Raw genomic sequence first — 20,277 nt, forward strand, 5'->3', positions numbered from 1 at the left:
ACATAAAATTTTACTATTTTATCTATAAAATTCAAAATGTAGGAATAGTCAGAATAAACCGTTTTTTACAATTAACATTTACAGACAGTCTGGGATTAATTTTTATCACATGATAAATTTGTAAACCTTCATAGATTGTTATGTAACCTAGACAGAAGCTAATCTTCATAACCAAGAAAAAGCATGTAAAAAAAAAGTTTGATTTTTTTTGAAAATTCTGTATTTTACTGATAAATGGACTCATTTTTTAAGTCAACATTACACTTTTACACTGACAGCCTTAATCGCAGGTGAGACACAGGGTTCCGCGGAACCCCTTACGAATTTATAAAGTCTTCGAATCTTTCCTTTGATTTATAGCCTGACAGTCGAAATATGCACTTTCGGGTTCTAACAACATTTATGCTTATTTCTAAACAGACCTTCAAACCATTAACGCTTAAAGAATGCACAAATCCGCGTTTTTGAGAGATTTTGGCAAATTTTGAGTATTTATCACCAAAAAGTACAAGAAGGACATAGTTAACAAAACCAACATTATGTTGGAAGTAAAGCTATAGTTGGTCTTCCGGATACAAATTAATTCATTCTGGTAAGCGATGTCTTTCGATGCAAAATTTAAAATAAGGTGATATAGAACCTCTAATATTCAATTTCCAGTAGTTTTGACTCTATTTAGATTTTGACTGATACTGAGGAAATCGGCCCTACACCTTTTATTTATGGTATCTGCCATGATTCAGATTTATTTTCGTTAATTCACAGCACTCAATTATCGTCTATCTCAATTAATGACACAAAACTTGTCAGCAGGGGAAATAGTCCATAGATCACAACAATTAATATAATGTAATAGTATAATAAAATTAGAAGATTAATTGCTTTTTATTTCGAGCAGTATGAATTAAAAGCAAAACGTATTACATTTTTTTTTGGCGAAGTAAACTCAAAATTTGTGGTTAATAAAGCAGAAAAAATCATTCAAAACACTGAAAAGTATATTTACACCCAGGCAATAATGGTCTATGCAATTTCTTGAACACATTTTGAGTTTGATGATTTTTACACCATTGGGTCGATGCCACTGCTGTTTGAAGATTCGTCCCACAGGACATCTTAAGCCAAGAAGTCAATTTTGCTGACATGATATATCATTGATTATTTCATGCGGTCTTTTTTTCATTTCTCAAAACACGAAGACTGTTCTTCCAAAAGACACACATTGATGACCTTCAAGTTAACCAGATTTGTCACAACGTTTTGGAATTTTTGTTTTGTATGAACTATCAACTACAAAAACTTTTTTGATGGCGTTTTTGTCAAATTAACTATTTACTACAAAGCTTTTTTGAAATTGTCTATCAATCACAACAACGTTTTGTTGGCGTCTTTGTTCGGTTTATCTTTTCCAGTTGTGTTGTATGTCTGTTATGTATGTTTGTACAGTTTTTCCTGATGGATCCCAATTATTGGCACGTTAACCTATTATGTCTCTTTGGGTTGCTCAACCAATTTTGTCAATAAAACAGCACTATAAACAACTAATATCATAGAAATGGGAGGTTTAGCTAGCGTTTAAACCATGTTTAACCTACAATTTTCTTTGGAAAATGCCAGTACCAAGTCAGGAATATGACAGTTGTTTTACATTCGTTCCGTTGGTTGAGGTTGAAAGTCTAACGTTTGATCTTGTCCGTTTTGAGGGACTTTCCCTTTTTGTATTTACTTTGAAGTTGGCATTTTTGTTAATACTCTTTTCCTTCTTTTCCTTCAACATCGTAATCGGTTTAACCTTCCAACTTGTTTAATTCAAAACCAATGACAAGTCTTATGAAGACGAAACGCGCACCTGGCGTATTGTAAGCCTGGTATCTTTCATGAATTATTTAAACAAATAGAATTCCTTAAGGTCCCCTCTTTTAAGAATTTTTTTATTTTTATGTATCTACTACAAAAGTATGTTAATGTAAACCATAGAAATCTGTATGTTATACACACAAAAGATCGATCTTTTTTTTTTGTGAAAACATCGGAGTTGAAATAAAGGTGATCAGTAAAAACAAGATTATTGCTACAATAATTTCTTGAAGAAAGCACACAATAAAATAAAGCACGGCTAAAAAATAAATGTACAGTTACCAATATAAAAATGAGAATGTGTGGCATGATTGAGCTTTTTAAATGTTCCTCAATTCTTCAAAAGATTGAAGACAGGAGAGCAATTAGAAAAAAAATAATGAAGTTAAGGTCGCAATTCCCTCATACAAAGTAGTTATTAGACGATTTTGATTGTTTTGTATTTAAAAAGAGAGGAAATGATACCAAATGTGTATTTGAAAACAAACTGACAATGCCATTAAAAAAAAACAAGAAAAAGACCAAAAGACAAACAAAAGTATACAGAACACACCATAGAAAACTAGAGACTGAGCAACAATGTCACTACCAAAAACCGAGGAGGGGGTGATCCCAGGTGCTCCGGAAAGGAAAGCAGATCATATTCCACATGTGGCACCCATCGTGTTGCTCGTATAAGTACAGACCCGGTAGTAGTATAATTCGGTAGGTCACATTAGAGGTATAGAGGACGGAATGTGGTTACAACAATTGTAACATATCCTTCGTCATCTGTGAAACAGATATCCCATAACGGTCAACCAACTCGTGATGGCGTCCGTAAAATTGGCTAAGGGATGATTTCCACCTCACCACTTGGAACTCTTAGTTTTATAGCTTCCTTGTAAGTAAGTAGTAACCCTCTATCAAGGAAATCATAATAGGAAATGCAAGCTCTGGAATATCGTATCAACTAATAAATATATACTCCATATGCAGACGCTGCTAGAATATTGCTTCATGGAAATGGTAAGTTCGCAATTGAAAAGCCGAATCATCTCTTTTGTCGTAAAGTTTTGTTCTCAACCGAATCGCATTGTAAATTTCTAAATGTAAGTCAAGATACGGGGCAGACTTAACATTATCTGTGGTATCCTGTATTTCAGGTTCGCTTGGAAAGATACGTTCAACATAGTCCCCAAACTTTGAATTATTTGAATGCTCTAAAGATATAATTTTGGCTTTCCAATCTTTCGGTCTCGAGTCAACACTATTATGATTATTCAAGAAACTCATGTTGTTCAGCAACTTTATATGTTTTTGATACAAAAAGCGGTAGAAGATGAAAGGGACAATAAAAACAAACAATGTTACGTAAGAAGAATAACACCCTAATCAAAATGAAAAACGATGAAAACGCCACACGGACAAAGATTGAGCAACATGAACCCACCGAAATACCGAGATGAAAGCTGGTGCTCCGGAATGGTAAACAGTAACCGCTCAACTAGTTGTCCCTATCGTTTCCTGATTGCAAGTAGAATTTCGATGATTCTGGATGTTATTGTACTTACATATCATGCACCATTTTGGGTTATTTGAATTCTAAAGCTGTCAATTAATCGGGTATGATAACTTGTTAGGTGTTGCTGGTATGCACAAACTTTCATATCAACCTTTTTATAAGGAATACTATCATTTACTAGTGCTTTTGCTTCTTTTCTAAACCAGCCCTATGTTTAGTTTAAACATGTTTTATTTGCTCAAAGCAAAAAGGATCAGACACAAGTAAAACATACTTATAAAGTCTTCTCCACAATACAATATATATAACAATACAAATTGAATGTGAGCATGCATTATATAATATAAACAACATAAATATTACTAAACTATACTGAAAAAAGGAAAGGGGATGAAGAAAGAACGACAGAGATAAGAATGATGATGATAATGATGAAAATTGATGATGTGCGTTTTACCTATGTTAATACTATACTACGAGGAATCATTTTGATCTCTTTATAAAATTGAATACTTGTTTAACAATTTGCACATTTTGATCGTATGAAAGAGTTTCTTTTCCAAAAATCAAAAGTTTTAAGTCCAATTCGCAGCCTTCGGGAAGCCAGCTGAGACTATCAAAGAGAATATCGCCCTTTTATTTAGATAGAAAGGACAATCAAAGAAAAAATGGCGCATGTCCTCAATATCCAAACCACATTTACATGTTGGATCAGATATAATGTTAGCTCTAAACAAGTCACAATTCAAGAAGGATGCCGAACATCTAAATTGGGTTAAGATTATATTCAATTTTCTAGAACCATATAAATAATGCTGAGATTGATTCTCATTTCGAATGTCGTGGTTTTTTAAATCTACTTTGAATTATGATAATAAGTCTACATTTCGAACTGACATGTTCAGATTATTCCAAAGTTTTATTTGTGAGGGGATAAATGATTGGGAAGTCAGTGTCAGCCTGCAAAATTGTAAAATAATATCTTGTCCATTTCGCAAGGGATATTGTGTTGTACTTTGAATTATAGGGGCACAAGGCTACATAAATATTCAGGGGCATTATTATTCTGAATTTTATAAAACAATTGTAGTTTTCTTCTTTTTCTTCGTTCCTCTAAAGTTTCCCAACCAACCTCTTTTAAGACAGTCTCAGAATGTGCGAAAACAGGTAAACCTGTTACAATTCGTGCAGCTTCAAGTTGTAGCTGTTCTAATTTAATTGAATAACCTTTTCCGCAATTGTCCCATACTTCAGTTGCATATTCAAAAATTGGTCTAATAAATACTAGATATAATTTTTCCAAATTTATGTCGGCTAAGTTGATATTTGAGTTTTCACAGTACATTCAGATGCTTTTTAACACTATTTAATAATATTTTCAACATGGTTGTTCCATTTTGCGTCACTTCTAAATGTAACCCCTAGATGCTTATGAGATCAAACAATTGGTATTTTTTTATTGTTCATAGTAAAATTAAGGTCTTGTATTTCATTATTTGAGAACATCATTATTTCTGGGTTTTTTTCAGGATTGAAAGACATAAACCACTTTCTTGACCATTCATCCAGCTGTCTCAGGTCACGACTAACAACTGATTGTATAAGTTCCTCGTCATGACCCGAGTAACTGAATGAAGTGTCATCTGCAAATAGTCTGCATAAAGAAGTTAACTGTTCAGCAGTATCATTAATATATATGATAAACAATAAAGGACCAAGAATTCATCCTTGAGGTACACCAGCTGAAACATTGCAAAAAGTCGAGGATGATTGATTAATAATAACCTTTTGTTTTCATTGATAAAGGTAGCTTGTGAACCAATTTAACAGATTTCCCTCAATGCCATATGCTTTCATTTTATGTAGTAAACCAATATGCCACACTTTGTCAAATCCTTCGAAAAATCACAAAATACAAAACAGCAAATGTCTTTTGTTTCCAGTGCATTTAAGATACAATCATAAACTTCTAATAATTGATGCACTGTTGAATGTTTTGACCTGATTGACATTCATAGATAAGTTTGTTATTAAAGAGATGATTATATACAAATTTAAAAACAACTCGTTCCATAACTTTCTCCACGAAGCTAATTAGAGATGTAGGTCTGTAATTAGATGGCAAAGATGAGTCCCCCTTTTTGAAAATAGCTATTACATTGCAATTTTCCAGCTGGTTGGATAGACACATTGACTAAGGGACTTGTTGAATATAATTTGAAGAGGTATTGCCACTTTATCTGGACAGATCTTGAGCATCCTGTGGCTAATCACATCTGGTCCCGATGCTTTATTTGGATCAAGAATATTAATTATATCTATAATTTCTTGAAAAGTGACATGTAGGTCACACATTTTATTGTCAGATTTAGTTTCAAATTGTGGTGAGTTGATATTTTCCTCATCTAATTTGGAGATTAAATTAAAATACTTGTTCAATAGCTCTCATTTTTCTTCATCTTCATATGCAATTTCGTCTATATTTTCGGTATTTATAATATTTTGGAGTTGGGGGATGTTATTTTACCATTGTTAGACTTGATTAACATTTTCATTATTTTCCAATAAGTTTTTGTATTCGATACATTATTTAGAGTAATGTTGTCTAAATTACTTTCAAATCTTTCTTTAGCATTTTTTTCATATTATTGACCCTATTTCTCTGTCGCTTGTACTTCAAAATATCAGATTGTTTTTTTAGATTTATAAGCCTTTTTTTCGTAATCGATCTCTAGTGCGTATTTCTCTTCTAAGCTCGCTATTGAACCATGATGGTTTGTCTTTTTTTCGTATGGTTACTTGTTTGGTAGGTATTCACTCCCTCGCAATGTTAAAAAAAGTTACAGTAAATATTTCGCATAATTCATTAACATCCTTGTCATCGGAAAGAAGTGCATACCAATCCGTTTCATTAATTATTTTCAAAAATTTATCTTTATCCATCTTATCATATATCCACCCTTCTCTTTTGAAAGTACGTGACATTGCTGATGGACACTCAAGAAACATATTACTGCTGCATTGTAGTCACTAATCTCTGAGGGAATATTTAAGACATCTGATAAATAATATGACATACAGTCACTTATTATTATAGGATATAAGAGTGTACTACTTTTATCAGTAACTCTTGTTGCGTTATCAATTACATTTCTTAGATTGAGCAATTCCAAAGTGTCAATAAGTTTATTATTATTGACATTGAAAAGATCAGAATTCAGATAACCAGTGATCACCTTATTTTCGTTTATTTGAAAGGCAGTTTCTATTGCATGATTTAATCGTGCCCAGAAGTCGGTGTCCGCATTCGGTGGACGATATGAATGACAGAGAAGGAAGTGTTGACCTTTGGCTCGTATTTCAACCCAAAGTGTTTCATCAAAGGGATTTTCTAGTTCGCTTTTACGCACAATACCGATACCGTCTTTAACATATATCATTAATCCACCACCAAAGTTGTTTCGATCTTTCCTTACAATGTTATTGAAATAATCTAGTTTTATAGATCTTCAGATACACTAGGATCTAAATGTGTTTTTGTTACAGCTAAGACATCAAATTCGTCAGTGAAATTATTTAAGAATTCTAATTTGTTTCTAATAATGCGGATATTTAAATTACATATTGATATGGATTTATCGATTTCACTAAATCTAACACTAGAGGGTGTACTCGATATGTTATTTTCATCTGGACCAGGGTTTGGTTCAATATTACCGACAAAAAAAATAAAATGAGGTACAAACAACAGAAAGATAATGTCAATCTTGGGATTTATTGACTGTAGAAAAGATAGTGAAATAACATAGAAGGAGCAATGTAAGTTAATTTTTAGTATTTCTAAATATGCATAATCGTGCGAATTAATATAAGTGCTGCTTTTTCTTTTGCTACATGTACAATGAAATAAGCCAATGGCTGCCCTGTAATCCTCAATGCTGATTCCCATATTGTTTAGGGGGTACAGAAATTAAGTATAACGACAGCTAAAGGCATTTTTGTTTGGTAACTTGCACACATCATCATCAGAAGAAATAGAGGAAATAATTATAAAACAGGAAAAATAAAAAATAAAGGTGATGGATAAACAAATGGGTATCAGAAGGATACCTGGTCTCATACTGGATGATAAAAATGGAATTTTACTTAGTTTTTACTATTTTTGTAAATCATTGTGAACCGTGTTTGAAAGACAAGCTGTGTGAACTATAAGGTCCAAACATAGAGTCGGTTTAAAGATGAATCTCCACATATCTAGTAATAGAATTAAACACTTCTTACTTGCAACTCGAATATACAGTTTTACTTGATATGTATATATAGTCAAACATGAATATTGTGTTGGAAAATGGTTCTTCCTCTTCTGGTAGCGTGAAATGATATGTATTATTTTCTACAGTCCCTGTTTAAGCTGGACAAGTTGAAATTTAAGGAAAAAGGATGTCATAGAAATGAAACGCATTCAATTTCATGTGATTTATTTACATCAAAACAATATACCAACGATAATATAATAAAAAAATGACAGAGGGGAATTCATTATGAAAAGTGCCTTATTGAGAATATGATGCAATAATAACTCAATAATCTGAAATAAAGTAAAGTAATTTTAGAGAGCTTTTAATGAGTAAAGTATTCACTTAAACGCCAATCTATTGATAAAAATAGAAAATGAATAATGTCATATGTTGCAAATTAACCCAATCTATACTGACAACTTGTGAGAAAAGTTTAAAACGTTTTATAGTGCAAAGATGAAACATTGTTATTAACATTGCATGAGGGCCTGCATGGTGTTTAAAGATTAGAGAATAATAGACAAAAGCTACAGAAAAAGGGTCGAAAAAAATAAATAATAAAGAAAAATTTACCAAATAATGAAATAATAGAAAAGAAAATAATGGGCGACAAAAATAAAGAAGAGAGAAAAATGGCATAAAAAAAAGAGAAACGAATGATCCACCATTCAGACTCCTGAAGGTAAAAACCATAATACAGTGCTGATTTGAATTCATCTTCACATTTTTTTTATACTTGTTTGTAACTGTGCCTTTCGATAAAACTTACTATAGTTCAAATCTTTGTTTTCTTTATGTCAATGAAATCTGAATGTCCATTTTCTCTAATTTTCTTCGAATAATGATCCCACTTTCTGATACGATCTTCTTTTGGTACCGCGTCAATCAGTGCTACACCATATAAGGACATGAAAGTTTCAACAAATATAGAAGTTATCAGTGCAAGAGTCAAAATACCACATAAAGCGCAGGCGGAGCATATGATCTTTCCAGTTACAGATGTAGGAACCACATCACCAAAGCCGACCGTTGTTATAGTTATGACCCCAAGCCACCACCCGTGTGGTATACTATCGATGTTGTGTCTATCCTCAGACAGGTACACTATGTTTCCAAAGATCAACACAATGAGAGATATATGAAAGAAAAGTAGGAAGAGATCTTTCACATTTTTCTTTATCGAAAAGGTAAGCACGCGAACTGCTGCCAAATTCTGACAATATCGCAGCAGCCGGATAACTCGAATCATTTTGACAAAATCCATGAAATCTTCAATGACACTCATTAAATCAGTACATGTGGGTATTAATTTCGAATTTGAAATCGCTATAACGACGTATGTTCCGACTAAAATGAACAATTCAATTAAATTGAGGATACTTGTGAAAAATGATTTCACATTGGGACACACAAACAGCCTTAGCAAAAATTCAGCTGTGAAGAATGCTGTAAAAAAGTGGTCAATTTTGACAAATATTTTCGATTTTTGAGTAACTCCTGTATGATTTCTTGCCAGAAATTGTTCGAATTTTTGTTTTAGGGATTCATTATGATTTGTCTGATCGTCATCATAGAAAGACGGGTCCATATAGTACATGTAGGATTCGTCTTCCTTATATTTCACTTTTAGCTTGTTGCAGTCTTGGTCTGCATATGCTGTGGCAATGTTGCATTCTGCCTCCCCAAATGACATGTATTTGAAAGCCTCACAAAGTGGAACGGGACTTCTGAAGGTTGACAACGTACTTAAGGCCAATACTCCCACTGATAGTAACACGATAGTTATCCCAACAATGAGGTACAACTGAAATTAAAAAAAAAAAAATAGACATAAACCTATCAATTTTGGCAACATTTTTGTGTATTGATTTTTATTGTCCAGTTAATCGCAGGTTTCAGTAAATTTAGTGCGAGGCCCTGTTGTCCAAATTCAATGTTAAAAAGCTGTATTTTGACCTACAATTGTTTACTTTTTACACATTGTGACTCGGATGGAGAGTTGTCTCATTTGGCATCCATACCACATCTTCTTATTTCTATAAACAATCTTAGGAATATTGGCCGTTGTAATGGTGTCCTGGTCATACTATCTTTTTAGGATAGTAACGTTGAAAAAGAAACCTTCGATATTTAATCTTTACTATTATTTTTACTAATTATCTGCATGTTATTTCATTATGTCAACGTGAATTATTCTCCTGTAACAAAGAATAATGGATGTAACAATACTTATGTTTTGTTACATCCATTTTTCTCCTGTAACAAAGAATAATGGATGTAACAAAACATAAGTATTCTTATAATACCGTGGACTAATGTTCCTCTTAACCCCTATGTATATCAATGTTATATGACAAAGATCCATGTGAATACACACTCAGGATTTGTGGGATTATAGCATTTTGCAATGTTTAAAAATGTTATTCGAATGTGCATTTCTAAATTCATTTTACATTGTGGGGACGGAAGAAAAGTTTGTTGCAATGGAGATTAAACTTAATTTATTGCGTGCGAAGCGCTTTTCTGGAGTTATCTCATCATGAACGCTCAAACATTAACATTCTAGAACAAAGGTAGTATATACATGATATATACTTGCATAATTCAAGATAAATAAGATATAAAGGGACATAAAAATAGCTAAATCCACAAAAGGTCAAATTTCATATAAGTAGGAGGTTTAGTTTGCTATAAAACCAGGTTTAACCCACCATCTTCTTCCGAAAATGGCTGTACCAATCAGGAATATGACAGTTGTTTTTCGTTCGTTCCGTTGGTTAATAACGTTTGATTTTGTCAGTTTTTGTGACCCCAAGGGTGACATGAGAATAGATATATGGTCACGTTGGTCCTCTTCTAACGGTCAGTAAAACCCTTGCCAAAAAGGTGCGTCCGCAGATAAAAATGATAAAATCCATGAAATCTTCAATGACACTCATTAAATCAGTACATGTAGGTCTTAATTTCGAATTTGAAATCGCTATAACGACGTATGTTCCGACTAAAACGAACAATTCAATCAAATTGAGGATACTTGTGAAAAAAGGTTTCACATTGGGACACACAAATAGTTCAAATCAATGTTCGGATTTTTTGTTATACTGTTTTGCCTGAGGGAATATTCTCTTAATATTTTATAATATTATCAACGAAGAATCTAGGAAAAGCTTGTTTTAAATCATCTCTGTGTCAAAGCACAAAAAAAATGAACTCATGATACCATCGTGGACCAATTCAAAATAACTGAAAATGCGTAACGTGTAATAAAATCATCTGATATTAGTTTTGGCGATTATAGATAGTTTTTCTATAAAGAAATTATTTTGGTAGGCTAAATGTAAAAAAATTAAGAAGACAATCTACGTCAATTTTGTCGAACTTGCGACACTTATGTCGCGAAAGCGAGACATAGCGATCCTAGATTCCGTCGTCGGTGTCGGCTTCGGCGGTGTCAACATTTAGGTTCAGTATGGGGTAAAATTTTTATGGGACATCAATAACCTTGTCAAACCTTCATGGAATTTTATAAAATATGGACAGAAACTTGTTTATCATCAAAAGATAGCATCCAGAGCAAAATTTGAAAATATTTTTTTTTTTATTATTTTTCCGTATTTAACTGATAAATGGACTTGTTTTTTTTTACAGTTAACATTCAGATTCAGTCTGAGGTTAAAGTTTTTCAGTCATCAATAACATCGTCAAACCTTGATGGAATGTATTAAAATTTGGACAGCAGCTTGTTAATGACCAAAATACAGTATCCAGAGCAAAATTTTGAAAATATACACATTTAACGGATAAATGAACTTACAGTTAACAAGTGGATACAGTCATGTGTTAAAGTTTGTTACACATCAATTTCTTTGTCAAACCTTCATAAAAACTTTGGCAGAAGCTTTTCCACCATTTTCTACATAAGAAAATGCCTGTACCAAGTCAGGAATATGACAGTTGTTATCAATTCGTTTGATGTGTTTGAGCTTTTGATTTTGACATTTGATTAGGGACTTTCCTTTTTGAATTTTCCTCGGATTTCAGTATTTTTGTGATTTTACTTTTTTCTATGATAACGAGATAATGTCTGAAGAAAACTTTAAAAAATATATTTCCATTTTCAGTACTTTTCGGAAAGATGGACTTAGTTTTTACAGATAGTACTAGTCTGAGGTTACATTTTTTAGACATGATAAATTTGTACTTCGTGGATTGTTATGAAACTGGACAGAAGTTAATCTTCAAGACTAAGAAATAGCATCTAAAGAAAAAGTTTGATTTGGTTTTTTTTTTCAAATTCTGTATTTCACTGATAATGGACTCACTTTTTAACTCATGATTACATGTTTACACTGACAGCAGCAATCGCGAGACACGTGGTTCCGTGGAACCCCTTACGAATTTTGACGGACTATAATCCCCGATACAGTGCCTATATATATAGTAAGTAGCAAGTAGTATAATATAGGTATGAATTACATAAAACATTTTGACTCTAAAATTTCAGTTTACAATAAAATCATCATAGATACACGGATTAGAATTTTGTACGCAAGACTTTTTAGTGACTCTCGAATAAAAGAAGTTAAAAAGGCCAAATAAGGTACGAAATTAAAAGCATTGAGGCCCCAAAATGTATTCTGGGGTAGAGGAATATATAAAGTATAAGTTATATAAATCTACTAAAACTGAGGTTGTAATTCTCTAGGGCAAGGTTAAGCTTATTGTGTTTTAACTGTAATGTTTAGACCCTTTTTGTTTGACGCTCACCTATGTATTATGTATTTGGCTTTCCAAACATTTAGTCAAGAGGTATCTGATGGAGCTAGGCTATTCCAGAAATACGTGTTCTTCGTATTGGAATCGGTATCAAACGTTTATTATTGCAAAATTCCTACCTTTGCTAACAATGTTGCCTCGTGGTAGTCTATAACTTTCCAAATACGGTTCCTCATTGCTGAACATTTCGATACCACAGTCTTCGATAAAGTTTCGTTCTTTTCATACTGAAATTCTATTCTAGCGGTGTGCAAATCCAAAAATTGAATAAACGAATATAAACAGCATTTGTCTAAGTATTCATAGTCAATCTGCCAATAATCTAAGTCTTCCTTGAACGAGTTTGGACATACGTTTGGTGGCATATGCAGTTTTCGCGTCTGGTAAAACGTCAGAATAGATTCAAATGCTGTTGCAGGTCGATCAAAATATAGCTCTTGCTTTTCTGAAGTAGAAGTTGATAAAGCAATCTTCCCCAAACGAGTATCAGGCTGTGTCAACAGCGCTGCCTTGCTGATTTCAAATTTGGTTCCAGAAACATTTATAAAAAATCTATCCATGTCGATGTGTGACAAACTAAGATTTGAATGTACGAACTCATTTAGATAACAAAACCATAAAAATTGATTCAGTTATACGGCATTGACAAATGAACTGTTTGCTTCTTGAATATTGATACGTGACAGTTATATACGAGAATTTGTTTATTCCCACTGGATCAAACATCATTACAGATATAATTCACATTATCAGCTCTATGGTAACATGATATATTTTCTGTATGTCATTCCAGGTAAATTAATAAAAGCATTTGTTCACCGACAAATATCATGTTTCAGTTTAAAGATTTTGCATTCAAATTTCCTAAACATGAGCTATCTTTGAAAGGAAAGTATCCAGTATCAATTATTTGACAGAAATATGCACTTTCGAAACATAAATTATTTGAAAGGTGTCATTGATTACTACTTTCGGGAACTTGACAACATTTTCATAGCCTTTTGTCCTCATGCCTTCTATTTATATCCCTTCTCGGGAAGCTTTGGTTCGCTACAATTAAAAGAATAGAAAAAGACCCAATTTGTAGACATAATGCAGGTACAAGATTTGTTGCCTTTTTTATGTGATTTCACGATTCTTCGCAGAATCCAAGGAAAATTAACGGACGTCTTTTTCATAAAATATATTTTTTTTTCTATCGTAAGCTACAATATGAAGATGGGTTTATCGGTTAAAACATTAATGTAAAGGAAGTTTACTTAGATAGTAAGGGTGATTGATTTTAAAGATACAAATTAACTTATGGTTGCCTATAATTGCTTACATCCACTTCATTTGAACTTTGGTGGATAGTTCTCTCATTGGCAATCATACCACATCTCCTTATTTTTATCTATTACTGGACAAGAAAGGATAGCAGTGTATTGACACATAATACAAAATCTCGACACGCACCTGTGAATAACAAAATCACATCACACTTCACAGAATATTAGATCGCTCTCACCCCATATGAATTTTACTAACCCCATGTATATCGTATTTGGTCACTAGCACACTGTGTAACGAATTTATCTTACCGACTAACTTAACATGTGGCATTAAGAATAGTGGCCTATCAAACTGACCAAGTCTTCAATATAATAAACCTAATTCCATTGGTCTATACAAAAACAAATGCCAACAATGACAGCTTTTTATGTATTTTCTGCATTTATTTCAATCGTTCATCATTAATTTCTTCATCTGTTGTCCGGGCGAAACGTTTCAGATTTTTCCTCAACACTGTGTTGTTTTTATAAAGGTATATTACACCGCTTGTAACCATGTATTAAAATAAACCACGCCTACTACCAAATATTAAATATATACGGTCTCCACGCGGTCGCTTTAAACCAATGATATTCCTAGAAATGTATAGGAGGTAAGATAAAGTTGAATATGGCCCCTTCTCCCGGTTTGACTTTAACGTTGATTTTATATAAGGCATTGGCACACTTTTTAGATACTATGTGTGTTGGTCATTGTTGGGTGATTGTTTATTTTCTTATTTAGTTTACTATACAATAGATTCAATTAGAAGTCCTTTCTTTAATGTGGTCACCCTCTTTAAGTGTTTGCTATATTCTGTAATTAATTGTGTGATGGGCTTTCTGCGTTGTTGAAGAAATGAATCCCTTGTTTTATTGTATATATGGCTTTCTATACTTATTTTGAACAGAACGGATATTTTCTGTATCATGATGAAATCGCAATTCCGGTTTCCCATTGTCTCTTACTTTTTTTACCATGATTAACCCTATTTAAAATAATCCCTTTTGAAGCCTCTTAGTTGATTCTCGAATTATATAATAATACCTTTAATATTGTTGGCTTTTGACGGTTATTTCAGAAACAGGAGCCTTAATCGATAGTCTGGTTTTTTGACATGTTCACGATTTGTTTCCTTTCAATCATTATATTGTTAATATATATTCGATCTGTAGTGTCTGGCCTCTGTTCTTTAAAAGAGATTGGTTTTGTGTCTCAATCGATAGTCCTGTATTTATGTTTGTTCATATTTTGTTTCCTTTCAATCATTTCACTGTTTATATATATTCGATCTGCGGTGTCTTGTGGCCTCTGTCTTTAACAGTGTATAAGACACTGATCAAATTAAAGTTCATAAACTTTTCTTTTAAAACAAACCTGATATGTCTTATAAGACTTTTCTCCACTCGAGACAGTTATGCATGCCTAAATTGTCAAGCAAATGTCAGATTTAAAATCAAATTCTGAGCAAGGTTCGAATCTCGAACGCTCGGCAATAAACCGATGGACTTCAGAGAAGTAAGGAGATTAGACAGCCTTAATACGGAATTTGTTATGAAATGATAACAATCAAAATGTTTTATCGAACGAGATTTTTAGACAATATATTTATTGACGATTCTATTCTGATGATCTGCGAAAAATGTAACGTCATCTAACATGATGGAAGTTTGCATGATGTCAAGATGCCAAAACCCGGAAAAAATTGGTGTCGTAGATGAGTTTCAACAACTGAAGAACCGAGAACTACCAAACCAGTTAGGAAAATTAAAACAAACAATAAAATTTCGGACATTTCGCAGTTGGGGAACAAAATTAAACGCGGCTTGCAGTATGTATTTAACTATTGCATTTGCTGAAAATAATGAGTTGATATCGAGGGAGCAATCAAAACCAGATAAGTCAAAGATAGATAACACCAATTTAAAACAAACAGATGAACATACAAACAACAGTCTCCATAAATCGCTACATAGAAAACTCAATATCGATAGGCAAATTCTGCTTTATAAGTTCGACCGTTACAAATGAAGAAAAGATGACGGAATTATGCGGTTAGGTTAAACAGGACATATCCATGGTATATGGTGACACCAAATAATGGAAGAGATATAATCCGACAATAAGTCGCATTCGATGTGAACACTAACAAAGACTAGAAAACGAGATTGTCGATACGCCAAACGGAACATATCCGTGGTTATTTGTGTCACAGATATTTGAAAACGTTCAATACAATTAAGATGACTTCAAATTTATCTTTAAGAAACATTAGGTCAATGGTAACACCACTCTTGCAATGAAATCATAATGGGAAACGCAACCCTGGAATATTGCATCACACTCCATATCCTGGTTTTGTGCTAGATTAAAATGATAAGTCTGTTTCAAACGAATAAAGAAACAAGTCGGCTCGAAGAAAACCTAGTTTGTACGCATAAGAAGGAATACCAACTGTCTGTTGAAAATGCGCCCATCAAAACTACAAAAACATTTGTTGATCAAGAAATCAAACATCCGGACGTTTTCAGTTGCAGTAATTTAAATTGTACTTTTACGTTATCTTAAAATTTTGTAATTTTGTGCATATTGTGATTCTGCTATTTTTAGAACTTTAATATAACCAGTACCAATACTACTTGATATGTTTTTAGCATCATATAATGACTGTGACGTTAAGAAATATGATATTTTATAATTTCTTGATTGAGATCATACGAAATAAAATTAAATTCTAGTTGTTTTGACAAATATTATTATGCCATTAATTTAATTAAGTTAGATAAATTGTTTGATAAAGATTTTGCAGTTTAAAATAGCAATCGTTTAAGTCGAATAATGGAAAATTATCATAACATTGTTAATGAAATATTAAGCTTCTCAATGATCAAAATTAGTGTTTGTCAACCTGCTATATATCCAATGAAATTTTTCCGATAAAGTGTGTGGTTCAAGTTTTTTGAAATTTTTATATTTTTGTCAAAGGGTCAGAGTAAATATTTTGTCAAAATTTTATACAAAATAAACGAGCCAAATTATTTTTAGTCAAGGTGTTTGGTACCACCTTAATATTATATCCTTATTACTGTCGAATACATTGAATAAAATTTACATCATATTTATAGCTAATAACACACTATACAAAATTATGACTTAAGACTGAGTAGCTTGAATCTCATAAAAAGTCCGGAAAGAACTGATGTGCTTGGAAAAGGTAGAATCTATTTCAAATGTCGTGTTGCCTGTTAAAAGCAAAAACAAGACCCAAGTGATATTTAGTGGAAATTCATAAACTGGATTTTGGATACGCCAAATGGTTCACATCCGTGGTCATCGGCGAAACAGATATTCCTTAACGGCAAGTCAATTTATAATAGCGTCCGTGAAACTGCCTTAATTTCTTTACAAAACCTCTTCAAAGACAAAAAGAAAAACACATGTTCCAATTGCCAAATGTCTTTCATTGAACATTCATATATATTAATGATGCAATGTCATTCAATAATCAACCTTCAGTGCGTCTTTGCATCTCATATATCCCAATGAACTCGTGATGAGAAAACTATAGAAACTTTAACGTCTGCTTTATATGTTGATCTTTTTCTCGATATGGACAACTTTAAACTTCAAACGTCAAACTAGTCTATAAAAACATAATGATTTCAATTTTCCACTCGTCAATTTCCCATTTCGTAGCTTAAACATACCCTCTGCCACATCATATTGCGTTTACATATATTTATTGCTGAGTTACGCTCGTGCATGTTCACACTTTACGCACTTCATTGCACAAGTGTGCTCATTCCTCAAAAACTGCTCCAGCATTGTTAAGAGGAAGAACGAATGAAATCGACACTACACAAGTTTAACAGTAACCATCACATATTTGTTCACCGGTACGATATGTATGTGTCTCAATTCGTTAGGGACATGTTTCGCAGTCTTAAATATTTTGATACCAGAATAATTGTCCTATCTGTAGTTTAACCGATTGTGTCCTATTTCCGATGGTGACATTTTGTCTGATTGTGGATTCGTATGGTGGATGATGATTGCAAATCAAGAATCACTTACCCTTTCGAAGCACTGATCAAGCCTTTTTTTGGAGTTCTTGCCATTCCATCAGTTTGTGTTTGTTACTTTGATTTGTCTTCCTAATCGATTTATGACATTTTAACATCAGTAATTCACTGTTGCTTTAATTTATGCAGGTGCTGCAATGCACCTCACTTGTAGAAAGTTAAGTTGTCACCCAAACTAAACTGTCGATTTCTAAGGGAAGTAAAAGTATGAAGTAAATCATAAATCGATGAAGTTGAGACACATACATATGGTATCGGAAAATTAGTGATGGTGACATTAAACGTACGAGTTAGAACTACATAACTCTGTTGGAGCTAATTTTGTGTTCTTTTCCTCGTACGTGACATCATCGAATTAGAGTTATCATCAAGGTTGTACTTACATGAGCAGCACGACGGGTGCTACATCTGGAGCAGGATCTGCTTATCCTTCCGGATTAACTTAGATCACCACCGGATTTTGATGGAGTTTGTGTTGCTCGGTCTCCAGTTTTCGATGCTGTATACTGTGTACTGCTGCCTTTTGGTCGTTTTTCGTTTTTTGCCATGTTATTGTCAGTTTATCATCGACTAATGAATGTTATTATCCCTTTATTATCCTCCAATTTACTGCTGAAAAATGGAAAGTTGAAGATTGGAAAGTTTAAATCATAACGTTTGTCATGAATTGTAGTTTGAAGTCGTCCACCGTGTCAATATCTAGGACAAAATGAAGACATGAAGTGGGCATTTTAGTTTTGGTAGTATCATTTCTGTCACAGGGATATAAGAAATGCAAGCAATCACTAAAAAGTGATCAATGTGATTTCAGAGATTTGAATTATTATTGGAAATACATAATCTATATAGAGGAACTAGAAATGAAAAGCTTCATATCAATTGTCCTGTTAATGCATGTTATTATATAGATAGAACAAGTAATAAAAATTTGTAGTGACGCAATGTAAGTTATTGCCACTACCACGAAAAATAACGCTAAGTAAATATATGACGGGAATTTTTTCTTAGAAATGCTGATATGAATATGTCAAATTTTATATGTAAATAAAGATTGTTCGCACATTTTCACATTATGATAGATAAAGAATAAAAAATATAATGTCTATATGTATCAGAAGTCACAGATTATCAGAAAAAAACGTTTCCTTAACGTTGTCCCTTGTAACATATTCGAAACATAAAACTGACTTTTTTCTATAAATACAACCTCATATAATACAGTATTAGTTTGCATAGCTGCCTACATCTACAATTTGCATAGATATTTGGAAAATAATATGATAAAATGAAATGTCCCAGGGGAAATTTAGTTTGGAAGCTAGAAATATTTCAGTTGAAAATATAATTTATTCAATTTTATGCACTAACGTTTTGTAATAAATGCAAGCTCCAAAACCTCAAATTATCAAATAAATTGAGCTACATATTCAATTCAAAACAATAGGTTTGCAATGTCTTGCGGAAATGTCCGAAGTAAATTTGCATGCCTTCACAAAACTTGTCAGGCTAAAAAACAGAGAGATAATTTCGTGGTGAATATTTTTCATCTTTGAATTTCTAAACCAATAAAAGGTATTTAAAAAATTGTAATTGGAACACCAGATTGTATTAAGATTACAGGTTATCTATAAAAAGTGCGGATTAACAAAAATGTCTTGCAAAGTTGTCTGTTAACATGATTTGACGCCGCCAAAAGCGTAATATGCCAGGGATGTTATTCCTCCGCTAACTGTAAATGTCCTGCTTTCAACAAAACGAAATAATGCACATCATCATGAAAAAGAATGCACACCTATAAAACAATCAAAATAAAAGTAAGAATACCAAACCGTAGTCTTTTTTTCTTTGCATTCAGTACCCCGAAAATATTTTAAAAGTAACCAAATTACAGCCTTTTAGTACAAGAAAAACACTACCTGTTAATTTAGTATTTAGAATGAAAAATCATATTGGATTGGCCTCACGCGGCATTTATAATTTTGTGCAATACTTTGCTTTACCCTAAAACGAAAATAGGAAAATGGTGCGCGTTTTCGAAAAGACGTTCCATTTAAACGTCATTTTTCTGTTACACTTGATCAGTAGCAATATCTGACGTTGCGCCAATGCCAAGCGTTTTCCAAAGCAATGGGAAGACAGACTGTTCGATGAAAAACACGTCCAACAATCTACACTATCAAATTAAGTTTGTCTATTATCACATTTCATAAAATATGTTGAATATAGATTCCACCACTGCAACAAGTGTGTTACGATATTTCTCTACTCGAGACAGTCAGATTTAAACATTTAAAGCGCGAGGCTTGTCGAGCTTTTTAAATAATTAAAATTTAACTGTTGAGAGTGAAGAAATATTGTAATACACGAGTTATCAGTGGTGGAATCTGTTTCTCTTATGCTTTTTATCCTTCCTTTTCAAAGATTTGCAGAAAGTTGTGTTCTTTATATG

The 20,277-nt window shown here is 32.7% G+C and overlaps 2 protein-coding genes across 2 annotated transcripts in view; both read right to left on the reverse strand.

Moving 5' to 3' along the window:
- Positions 1 to 20,277, reverse strand: part of LOC127733162 (uncharacterized) — a 593,316-nt gene that overhangs the window by 315,828 nt on the left and 257,211 nt on the right. The gene's annotated exons all lie outside the window — the stretch shown is intronic.
- Positions 7,823 to 13,053, reverse strand: LOC127733136 (potassium voltage-gated channel subfamily S member 2-like). The gene is made up of 2 exons (XM_052242454.1): positions 12,555 to 13,053; positions 7,823 to 9,463 (listed from the first exon to the last, which is right to left on the reverse strand). The coding sequence occupies exons 1-2, from the start codon at positions 12,993 to 12,995 to the stop codon at positions 8,435 to 8,437; spliced, it is 1,470 nt and encodes a 489-aa protein (XP_052098414.1). The 5' UTR covers positions 12,996 to 13,053; the 3' UTR covers positions 7,823 to 8,434.

This window comes from Mytilus californianus, unplaced genomic scaffold (assembly GCF_021869535.1).
Source record: "Mytilus californianus isolate M0D057914Y unplaced genomic scaffold, xbMytCali1.0.p SCAF_3, whole genome shotgun sequence".
NCBI lineage: Eukaryota > Metazoa > Mollusca > Bivalvia > Mytilida > Mytilidae > Mytilus > Mytilus californianus.